Source organism: Nicotiana tabacum, chromosome 21, assembly GCF_000715075.1.
Source record: "Nicotiana tabacum cultivar K326 chromosome 21, ASM71507v2, whole genome shotgun sequence".
Taxonomy (NCBI): Eukaryota; Viridiplantae; Streptophyta; class Magnoliopsida; order Solanales; family Solanaceae; genus Nicotiana; species Nicotiana tabacum.
In genome coordinates, this window is record NC_134100.1 from 7,969,828 (window position 1) to 7,982,252 (window position 12,425).

Sequence of the window (12,425 nt, forward strand, 5' to 3'; positions counted from 1 at the left end):
CTATGGTCATTTCAACAGATAATGTCATATAGATAGTGCTTTCTGCTGAATGAAATACTTAGTAAATAAAAATAGCATATCATGAAAAATGCCTTATAGCAATATAATTTACCCTCTTAGTCTCACACAATCACCTTATTCATTCCTATTAGATATAGATTTAACACAATATATAAACTTCTTACACCATCAGGTTAAGTTGACCTGTAACAGATTGTAAGTGTTTCACAATAGATGGCATACTTAAGCTCCATCATCGTACGCGTCTATCTTGGATGCAGTTCTGTAATGGATACTTCATTCTCAGACAATAATGGTATCGAGTTGCTTGTAGAATATTGATCTGATTCTAGCCCTTTTGGTAGCATCTCTGTTCGACTACGAAAAAAGAATGCAGGTTGCTGAGGCGCCGGCTTGGTAACAGAGTAACTATTAAGCATGAGCACCACAGATTCCATTGTAGGTCTTTGATTAACATCATCTTGAACACATAGCAATCCAATATGTATACATTGTATCACTTCATTTCTTGAGTATGACTCTCCAAATGTTGGATCCATTATATTCAATGGTGTGCCGTCCCTCCAATTCTTCCAAACCTATAAGATTTATCGATCAAATGATTCAAAATTAGCATCAGCAAGCAACTTATCTAGCAGAAGCTGCATTTATAACTTTAACCAAGTATCGCAGAAAGTCATAAACTATCTTTTTGTAACCAAGAAATCACTCAATTTTGCGATTATTGAAAGTCACTAGTGGCGGCCAGGGGGATTTAGGGGGGGGGGGTGGAAGGGGTTCCGCCAGAAAATAAACGAAATCCGCCTCTATATATTACATTTTGAATCCTCTATCCAAAAGAATAGCTCCGTGGTAAGGGGGTTCAGAACCTTTGTAAGGTTGCTGGTTCAATTTCCACTGACCATAGTCGCTTTTAATTTTTTAACTTTTTCTTTTTTGTATCCCCTAAGCGAAAATCATGCCCCTGCCACTGATCGCAGCAACATCTTCTTGTGCATGATTATAATTGGTGACTTAATATGATACTTAGACAAAGTTGAGCATTTCTTGTATGTAAAACAGTTTAGTGACATCAGGTGATACTTGCACAAAGTTGAATTATTCTATAGTTAATTTAGTGCTTTTCAATAAAATGAACGTTCACTGATCATCCATGAAATTTATCCTGAATGTGAACTTACATAGCTAAGAAGATCTTCAGCTCCATCTGATTGGTAAAATGAGCTATTCTTCTTTCCACTTATGATCTCCAAAAGTAGAACACCAAAGCTGAAAACATCAGATTTAACAGAGTATTGTCCATGCATAGCATACTCCGGCGACATGTAACCGCTATAGTACAACAATCAAGAAGAAATGTTAAGCTAGAAAAAGGATATTTTTTAAAGGAAAACAGACCTTTAACAACTTTCAGATTCTTAGTAGAAGTTGCAAATGTGCCTATATGCAATGATTCAATGAGCAATGTGAAAAGAGAAACAATAGAATCTAACTAGACAGGAAAGAGGATATATTCAATAGCTAATTCAAAACTTACTATGTCCCAACAATCCTGTTTGTTATTTCTTCACTTTGATCAATTTCAAATATTCTCGCCATTCCAAAATCTGATATTTTGGGATTCATATCGGCGTCTAACAGTATATTGCTTGCTTTGAGATCACGGTGTATAACTCTTAGACGCGAATCCTCATGAAGGTAAAGTAGTCCACGTGCAATCCCTCCTATAATCTTGTAACGTCGAGACCAATTCAGTAGCTGCTGCTTTTCAGGATCTAAACATTTATCAGAAACAAAGTTACGTTTAGGCAAAAAGGTGTAAATCTTGGAATCAAGAAAACTAGCAATGACTACTTGAACTACCTCTTAAAGATCTTAAGAAATCACTCTATGTAGAATCTTGCATGTAAGTTGCATAAGCTAGATTTTAACTAAATGCATCTTTGTGATACATAGGCCAAAAAAGAAAAAGAAAAATAGTTCGGCGTACTAAGCGCCGGCTATATGTGCGATCCAAGGAAGGATCGGATCACATTGGATCTATGCACACAGTCTTACCTTGTCTTTTTGCAATAGGCTATTTCTTTCCATTATAAGAAACTTTAGCAACAAACCTAGTGCAATCCCACAAGTGGCGTCTGGGAGGGTAGTGCGTACCCAGACCTTGCCTCTACCTTGTGAAGGTAGAAAGGTTATTTCCGGCAAACCCTCAGCTCAAGGAAATCATAGCAGCAGCATTGTTGAAAAACAATACGGTAGCGTAGAAGCCATGGAAAAAGAGGCAGCAAGATAAAATAAGAAAATAAGATAGCCGAAGCAAAAGAAACAATTAGTAGTAACAAAAATCTAAGAATATGAAAGTACGAGAATACTATTCATACTACTGCCATGGAAGATTTTAGCAACAAGAAGAATAAAATGAATATTAGCAGATTGAAAGTTGAAACCAACCAAATAAGAAATAGTCAAGGCTTTTGTTGGGGACAAATTCATAGACAAGTAGCTTTTCCTCTCCTTCAAAGCAATATCCCAATAGTCTCACTAAATTTCTATGTTGAAGCTTCGCGATCAATACGATCTCATTCTTAAATTCTTGTGCACCTTGCCCTGAATTTCTCGATAGCCTCTTCACAGCTATCTCTTGTCCATTAGGAAGTATACCCTGAGTGTGTAATAAGATATCGAATTATCAATACAAGTTAAGAATATAATGGAAGATGGACTGAATTGACAATATTTGGATGTGTTTGAGACGACTGAAGTCATTTTCGATAAAAAATAAGTGAGGGAATTCACAACGGAAAATGACTCTCATGGAAAACATTGTTATGGAAAAATAATTTTCGTCGTAGCAAATACACCCCTTATGTTCTAAAACTGAATTCACCTTGTAGACAACACCAAATCCACCTTCACCAATTTCGTTGTCAGCTGAGAAGTTAGTCGTCGCAACTTGAATAGAGGTCAACTGATATTGCAGTGATTCAGCAGTTGAAATTTCATTTCCATCTACACAAACAAATAAATTCTCCGAGTTTCAGCAGCTGCTACTTTGATTACTTTTAGTAACAGTACTACTAAAAAACTGGAATAAGCTACGAATTTCATCTCTAATTTTGTAGGACGAAAATTGTTCTAGTTATGCCAATTTACCTGTCATATCTTGTGCAACATTGAATTTTTGCGAAGCTCTTCTTCTTAGCCAACAGAAACAAAAAATAAACAGTAGAACTGAAACAGCAATAGGAACAACTATGGCAACTATTACTCCAGATGCAATTCCCCCTTTTCCTGCATCAGTTAAAAATTGTTTTATTCAAACATTAAACCTACAACAACAACATAGGCCAAACATTAAACTTAGATTAGGAAAAAAAATATAAGGTCCCAAAGAGAAAAGCGAAACAATAAATAAGTCACTAGAATTCATTGTGGTTGTCATTATCATCGTAGTTCTTTTTAAACTGTTGTGATTATGCTCAGAGGTGGAGCCAAGATTTAAAGTTACTGGGTTCGTAATTCTAGTATTTTTATGGTACTGGGTTCTAAAGTAAAAATTTGTATCTATTTTGATTTTTTAAGACAAATACACTGTTTGCACTAAAGCTACTGGGTTCGGCCGAACCCATAATCGAAGCTGGGGCCCCGCCCCTGATTATGCTATCCCTGAGCTAAGGATCTATTGGAACAATCTCTACCTTTATAAGGTAAGGAGTAAGGTCTGTAAATATTGTATACATCACCCTTCCTAGATTCCAATTGTGGGACTACACTGAGTATATATTATTATTGTTTTTGTCACAACAACAACAACAAATCCAGTGAAATCCCACAAGTATGATTTGGGGAGGGTAAAGTGACCATCGACTCAAGAAAAGTGAAAATGAAGTAATAAACAGAGATATAAGAGTACGACACTATAAGAATAGAGTCATTCTTACTGGAAATAATGACACTGTGTAATAGCAAGAGGTTAGTGTTGAAGTTTGGCAAAATGCCAAAGTCCCACATTGGTTGGGAGTTAAGTTTGGGGGGGATTTTTTCCCTATAAAAGAAGGCATAATGTTTAGGATTGAAACACACCTCTCATTTGCCTTCTCATTTGTTTAAGGCATTTGTATCTTTTCTCTTTAGTATTATTTCACTTGTATTTTGGAGTGGAATAAAATATTGGTTGTGTCCGAGGAGTAGGCAAAATTAGCCGAACCTCGTAAATTCTGGTGTTTCCTTTATTGTTGCTTTATTGTCTTATTTATTATTTGGTGGCTGTCATAATTTTTGGTATAGTAGTTGTGACTTATTCACACTATATACATTTGGCTTCCGCAACAATTGGTATCAGAGCCAAGGTACTGTCTAAGTATGCTCTGTGGTTGCAGCATAGTCTGATCTTCCACATCAGAAAAGATTTATCTTGGTAACTGAGTCAAGGTTCTGTCTGAGTATGCTCTGTGGTTGCAGCTTAGTCTGATCTTCTACATCAGAAAGGAAATAATCTTGATTTGTGTCGTCAGCTATTAAATAATATTTGTGTCAAATATGAGAGACAATAAACAAGAAGAATCTACATCAAGTGTCAACAATACGTCATCATTGGCATCTTTGCTTATGACAAGAATTGTGTCAAATGCGAAATTTATGGTAGAAATTTTTTACGGCCCGGGCATTTTGGGATGTGGCAAGGCGAGGTTCTAGATGTCCTTTTTCAACAAGGGCTAGATCTGGCCATTGAAGAAAAGAAACCAGATGTTATTGGAGAAGAAGATTGGAAGATTCTCAACCGTGTTGCTTGCGGTACCATTCGATCCTTCCTTGCTAGAGAGCAGAAATATCCATACACAAAGGAAACTTCTGCAAGTAAATTATGGAAAGCACTGGAGGATAAATTTTTGAAGAAAAATAGTCAAAATAAATTGTACATGAAGAAGAGACTGTTTCACTTCACCTATGTTCCTGGTACCACGATGAATGAACATATCACCAGTTTCAATAAGTTGGTCACAGATTTGCAAAATATGGATACAACTTATGATGATGGTGACTTGGCCTTGATGTTGTTGGCGTCACTTCCTGATGAGTACGAGCACCTTGAAACTACTCTACTCCATGGAAATGACGAAGTTTCTCTTAGAGAAGTTTGTTCGGCTTTGTACAGCTATGAACAAAGAAAGCGAGAAAAACAGAAGGGCGGAGAAGGAGAAGCACTATTTGTGAGGGGTCGTCCTCAAAGTCAAACGAGGACAAAGAAGGGAAGATCCAATTCAAGATCCAGACCAAGCAAAGATGAATGTGCCTTTTGTCGAGAAAAAGGGCACTGGAAGAAAGACTGTCCGAAGTTGAAGAATAAGGCCAAACATAACAATGGAAAGACCATTATGGATTCAAATGTAGCTGATTGTGATGATTCAGATTTCTCATTAGTTACAACAGAGTCATCAACATCATCAGACATATGGTTGATGGACTCGGCTTGTAGCTATCATATGTGTCCCAACAGGGACTGGTTCGTGGAATTTCAAGAAGGAGAATATGGAGTCGTCCACACAGCGGATAACAACCCTCTTACCTCATATGGCATTGGTTCAATACGATTAAGGAACCATGATGGAATGATCAGAACATTAACAGATGTTCGATATGTACCGAATTTGAAGAAGAATCTCATCTCTGTGGGAGCCCTGGAATCAAAAGGGTTTAAAATCATTGCAGAAAATGGAGTGATGAGAGTATGTTCCGGTGCACTAGTGGTAATGAAGGCTAATCGGAAGAATAATAATATGTACCGCTATTGTGGCAGTACAGTTATTGGGACAGCGACAGTGACATCCAATGACGACAAAGAGGCAGAAGCAACCAAGCTATGGCACATGCGCTTGGGACATGCTGGAGGAAAATCCTTGAAAACTCTATCAGATCAAGGATTGTTAAAAGGAGTCAAGGCTTGCAACTTGGAGTTTTGTGAGCATTGTGTTAAAGGGGAAACAGACAAGGGTTAAATTTGGTACAGCGATCCATAATACTAAAGGCATTTTGGATTATGTACACTCTGATGTTTGGGGTCCTTCCAAAACACCTTCATTGGGTGGGAAGCACTATTTTGTAACCTTTGTTGATGATTTTTCCCGAAGAGTATGGGTGTATACAATGAAGAGCAAAGATGAAGTGTTGGGAATTTTTCTCAAATGGAAGACGATGGTGGAGAATCAGACAGGCAGGAGGATCAAGTGTATTCGCACAGACAATGGAGGTGAATACAAAAATGATCATTTCAATAAGGTCTGTGAAAATGATGGCATCGTCCGACACTTCACTGTTAGACATACACCACAACAGAATGGAGTGGCAGAACGTATGAACCGGACCTTGCTGGAGAAGGTACGGTGTATGTTGTCCAATGCTGGCTTGGGCAAAGAATTTTGGGCTGAGGCAATTACATATGCATGCCACCTCATTAATCGTCTACCATCTGTTGCTATTGATGGCAAGACACCATTTGAAAAATGGTACGGAAAACCTGTTGTAGATTATAACTCTTTGCACGTGTTTGGCTCAACTGCATATTATCATGTGACGGAGTCAAAATTGGATCCAAGGGCAAAGAAGGCTATTTTTATGGGAATTACTTCTGGAGTCAAAGGATATCGCTTATGGTGTCCTATGACAAAGAAAGTAATATTCAGCAGAGATGTTACCTTTGATGAATCTGCTATGGTAAATAAGGTAACAGAAGATACCAAACAAAATAAAGGTGCTTATAAGTAGGTGGAGTTTGAGGGAATATTTATTTTTCCTACACAAGAAGCAGAGGAGGAAACAAATGAAGATTACCCTCTGGAAGGAGAGCCAGTAGAGGAAATTCCAACTCAGGAACAATAACAAAACTTGTTCGTCTCATAGAGACGGTTGCTTGTGCAACCTCAATTGTAGCTGATGATGTTCCTACTACTTATAAAGACGCTGTCCAAAGTTCAGAAGAAGATAAGTGGAGGATTGCCATGAATGATGAAATACAGTCCCTTCATCAGAATCATACATGGAGATTGGCCAATCTCCCGAAGGGAAAGAAAGCAATTGGGTGCAAATGGGTATTTGCAAAGAAGGAAGGATTTCCTAACCAAGTAGATGTTCGCTACAAAGCAAGATTGGTGGCTAAAGGATATGCTCAAAAGGAGGGAATTGATTACAATGAAGTGTTTTCTCCAGTTGTAAAGCATTCCTCCATTAGAATTATATTGGCTTTGGTAGCACAATTGGATTTGGAACTAGTTCAGATGGATGTAAAAACTGCATTTTTACATGGAAACTTGGAGGAGGAAATCTACATGACTCAGCCACAAGGATTCAAAGTTGCTGGAAAAGAAAATATGGTGTGCAAACTTGAAAAATCATTGTACAGATTGAAACAATCTTCTAGACAATGGTACAAGCGATTTGACGAGTTTATGTTGCGGCAAGGGTACAAGAGAAGCAAATACGATCATTGTGTGTATTTGCACAAGCTTAAAGATGGTTCCTTTGTATATCTTCTCCTATATGTTGATGATATGTTGATAGCTTCCAAGAATTCAGAAGAAATTGATAAGTTGAAGATTCAACTGAAGAAGGAGTTCGAGATGAAGGATTTGGGTGAGGCAAAGAAAATTCTTGGCATGGAGATAATTAGAGATAGACGTTCAAAGAAACTCTGTTTATCTCAAAAGGAATATTTAAAGAGAGTACTTCAACGTTTTGGCATAGATGACAAGACTAAGCCAGTTAGTACTCCACTTGCTTCCCATTTTAAGCTAAGTACTATTATGTCGCCAATGGATGAAGCTGAACGAGAGTATATGTCAAAGGTACCATACGCAAATGTTGTTGGTAGCTTGATGTATGCAATGGTTTGCACAAGGCCTGACATTTCACAAGCTGTTAGAGTTATTAGCAGATATATGCACAATCCAGGGAAGGAGCATTGGCAAGCTGTGAAGTGGATTCTACGGTATATTCATAATACTGTAGATATCAGGTTAGTTTTTGAGCAGGAATACAATCAGTCTGTAGTTGGATATTGTGACTCAGATTTTGCGGGTGATCTGGACAAACGAAGATCAACTACTGGTTATGTGTTTACTTTTGCAAAAGCACCAGTTAGTTGGAAGTCCACTTTGCAGTCAACAGTTGCTTTGTCTACAACAGAGGCAGAGTACATGGCTATTACAGAGGTTGTGAAGGAGGCAATTTGGCTTCAAGGATTGCTAAAGGAGCTTGGTGTTGAACAAAAAGGTATCACAATTTTTTGTGATATTCAAAGTGTTATTCAATTAGCGAAGAACCAAGTTTATCATGCAAGGACGAAGCATATTGATGTTCAGTATCATTTCGTACGAGAAATCATAGAAGAAGGAGGAGTCACAGTGAAGAAAATTCATACTACGGAGAATCCTGCTGATATGCTAACTAAGGTGGTGACTGCGATCAAGTTTCAACATTGTTTGGATTTGATCAACATTGTTGAACACTGAAGATTGAAGATGAAGACACAACCAAAATTTGTTATTGAGAGAGAATTGAAAATGTGGAATTTTACCAAGGTGGAGATTTGTTGAAGTTTGGCAAAATGCCAAAGTCCCACATTGGTTGGGAGTTAAGTTTGGGGGGATTTTTCCCCTATAAAAGAAGGCCTAATGTTTAGGATTGAAACACACCTCTCATTTGCCTTCTCATCTGTTTAAGGCATTTGTATCTTCTCTCTTTAGTATTATTTCACTTGTATTTTGGAGTGGAATAAAATATTGGTTGTGTCCGAGGAGTAGGCAAAATTAGCCGAACCTCGTAAATTCTGGTGTTCCCTTTATTGTTGCTTTATTGTCTTATTTATTATTTGGTGGCTGTCATAATTTTTGGTATAGTAGTTGTGACTTATTCACACTATATACATTTGGCTTCCGCAACAATTCTAAACTATAGGAAAAAACCCTTTGGGACTAATCTTGGCTCCCACAATATAACTTATGGATGAAGAATTTTACCAGTTTATATATATGTATTTATTTTCCATTTGAAAATATTGGGTTCAGATGAAGAAATTACCTCGATCGCTGGTCGTAGGATCAGGCTGTGAAGAAGGTGGAGGAGAAAGGCGAACTGGCGGCGGAGGTGGTGGCGCGACAGCCGTAACGTTGTAAAAAGGATACAATTCATACCTAACATTACAGCTAGGAAGAAGAACTCTGCGACCTCTACTGCCAACACCAAGTAAATTTCCAATAGCAGCTCTCAAGCAACGGTAACAAGAAGAATCAGAGAGATCAGGAGTGCACTGTGCAAGTGTATAAAGTTTCTCGGGTGATGAAAAATTGGCTTCTTTAGTAGCAAACTTTTTCCCATCATTTTCCTTTGCTGCCAAATTTGCTATTTCATCCATCATATTTCCAAGTTGTGACAATAACTTTCCTGGTTCATTAACATTTTGTGTATTATACAAAATGAGTGCACCTGATTCACCACAGTAGCAAAAATAGTTCGACTTGAGTGAAGTAACAAGCTTTCATCATATACCATATAACAGCTAGTTTCCCCTTTGGACTACATTTTTCTATGATTTCTTTACTAACAGTGACAAACATAACGTGAAGATTAACCTAAATAGTCACCCACTAATCGCTTAAATTGAGAACAGCCAACGAATGTTTACGCATGGTTCGAGAAAGGACTATACACTAAGGGTATGATGTAGACAACCACAAAAGGCGGAGCCAATTTTTAAAACTTATAAGTTCAGTATTTTAATTCTTTTAAGTTATTGGGCTCTAAATTAATAATTTGTGCATAATCCAGTAACTTTTAAAGACAAATACAGGGTTTAAACAAAAGTTAATGGGTTCAGCCGAACACATATCGGAAGGGCTAGCTCCGCCCCTGCAGTCAACCTTAATGCAACCTATAGGTCACACGGAGATAATTCTATTGTTGCTTCAATGTGTTAGGACCAAAAAATCAGGTGTCATGCGGAGCTAGTAAAGTAACACTTGAACGACGATAAATCAAATAACAAAAGAGAAATATACCAAAAGAGACACAAACATTTAACGTGGTTCGGTCAATTGACCTACATCCATGGCGGAGATGAACAATCAACTATATAAAAGATAATACAAAATATCGAGAGAACAACCTCACGAAGAGGCAAACACAAGTGACATACTAACACTTGTCCCATAAAGTTCTTCCCCTAAATACGACTCTCAAACCCCCCATATGACTACATTGTGGATGTTACTGAATGAGAAGAGAGGATCATCGAAGTCTAAACATTTTCCTACAAGAAAAAGGACTAGCCAAATGTGTGAGAATTATAATTTCCTTTCTACAAAAAAAGAAAACTCAATTATGGTAAATGTGTTGCCCTCTCCCACAAAAGAACCAAATATGGTAAGAAAATTAGGACAAACACCTAACACAAGACTTCCCTTCTAGTAGGCAAATGTGGAATTTATGTATAATATATGTATATTGGAAAAATAAACAGTGTATTCGACTGCATATTCTTGAAAAGATCTCATAAGAATATGGTAGCTTATGTTAGAGGTAGGTTTAAGCTAGTCCCTTGAAAAAAAATTAAACATTTTCGGTTCCTTAATTTTGTCAAAAACTCAAAATTGAGTACTTTCGGCTTACTGGCAAATTTTAGCAGAATTGTGTGTTAAAAAAAAAAAGACACACTAGCAAAGTCCCGTCAAATCCCATAAATTACAATTACAAAACTGCACAAGACACCAAAAATAGACAAAAATTAATAGTGAACACCTTAAAAAATTAACAAATAATAGTAGAAACTTCAAAAATCGAACAAGATAGATAATATGTATATAATTTATGTATACCTGCTAGAAAAAGTAAACAATAAATTCAGTCGACTATCCATATTATTAAGATCCCATAAGAATATGATAGCTTCTTTTCGACGTAGGTTTAAGCCAGTCTCTCGAGTTCTTTATAAAAAAAATAACTTTTGTTCTTTAATTTTTATTAATGAGTACTTTTTGGCTTATTGGCAAATTTGACCAGAATTGTGAAAAACAGTTTTAAGTTTAACCAAACACTAGGAAAGTCCCGTCAAATTCCAGAAAATTGCAACAGTGAAAAGTACACAAGACACCAAGAATAGAAAAAAAAAATAACAACAACAACTCAGTAAAAGCTCTAGTGGGGTTTGGGGAGGGTAGTGCGTACGCAGACCTTATTCCTACCCGAAGGAGTAGAGAAGTTGTTTCCGAAAGATCATCGGAGATAAAAAAAAAACACCTTAAAAGAATTAACAAATAGTAATAGCAGAAACTGCAAATACTGTACCACAATGGATTCACCTGATTCCTCCAATCTACCAAAGATAGGTAAATTCGAGTAACGTAACAAGCAATCATCGTACCAAATTACAGCAATTTTTCCCATTGGACAATAATTTTCTAAGATATCTTTACTAGCTGCTGTAACACAGTCTTGACAATCAAGTGGCGCAACATCTCCTCTACATAAAAACAAGCCATAAACTATCTCTGACTCCGTACGACCAACTGTAGAGTTGTAAAATCCATTAGGTCGAGAAGCATTAGATGCTAAAGATGATAATAGAACATTGAGATTAGATCTGTAAGTGCTGTTGGGACTATAAGTAGTTGTATTTGGACAGACAGATGCAAGAGCAGAAGAGCTAACTTGGCTATTTTTTAGGCAGAAAATCAAGAAGATGTTGCTACATAGCAGAAGATATCCGGGAATATTGAAATTCATCACCATGATATTTTAGAATATCTGGGGCTCGAGGGATATCCTGGGATTATATTTTTTTTCTATTTAACATAGTTATGTGAAGATATAGAGAAGTTTATTTTAGGTTTTCCTGTCAGGTACAAGTTGGGCCTGACAAAATTCGAATTTGCCCCGGAAAGTCTAGTACAAGAGGTAATGTGGTTTCTAGCAAAGGCGATTCTATATTTAAGGTTTGAACCGGAGATTCCCGATTAAAGATAAAGGAGTGATGTAAACAACTTATCCTAATACAAATATTAATGATAGCTTTTACGATTCGAATCTATGACTCACTTGTAGATCATACCGAAATAACTTTATCCTTGGTCCAATTCACTTATTGGTGTAAGAAAGACCAATAAGACTTGGTTGTAAGAAGACTTGGTTTTTACAAGTCAAAAAATAGGCTTTATTAGGCAGCTGTTGTTTTTGTTGTGTATTAATGAGCTAATGGTTAATTGATGATGACTGAAGTTGAGATGGTGACTGTAACTTGGAATTTAATTTCCCTCGTACTTTTCTCCACCTCGTCAATATTTCACCATGAAAATTTTCCTACGTCTATGGCCCACCTTATCGCAATTTTCCTACGCCTATGGCCAACTTTTATCATA

The 12,425-nt window shown here is 36.9% G+C and overlaps 1 protein-coding gene across 5 annotated transcripts; it reads right to left on the reverse strand.

The window, feature by feature from the left end:
* Positions 1 to 55: 55 nt before the first annotated feature.
* On the reverse strand, positions 56 to 11,897 carry LOC107826438 (cysteine-rich receptor-like protein kinase 10). 5 transcript variants are annotated; one of them, XM_075241593.1, is made up of 8 exons: positions 11,370 to 11,897; positions 9,094 to 9,456; positions 3,175 to 3,312; positions 2,909 to 3,030; positions 2,473 to 2,683; positions 1,559 to 1,796; positions 1,203 to 1,353; positions 56 to 599 (listed from the first exon to the last, which is right to left on the reverse strand). In XM_075241593.1, exons 1-8 carry the CDS (start codon positions 11,797 to 11,799, stop codon positions 267 to 269), a joined length of 1,986 nt encoding a protein of 661 aa, XP_075097694.1. In that variant the 5' UTR covers positions 11,800 to 11,897; the 3' UTR covers positions 56 to 266. The 5 variants fall into 5 exon arrangements, with proteins under 5 accessions (XP_075097694.1, XP_075097693.1, XP_075097697.1 ...); XM_075241592.1 differs by having other exon boundaries at positions 9,094 to 9,498; positions 11,370 to 11,895; XM_075241596.1 differs by lacking the exon at positions 11,370 to 11,897 and adding an exon at positions 10,887 to 11,360.
* Positions 11,898 to 12,425: the final 528 nt, after the last annotated feature.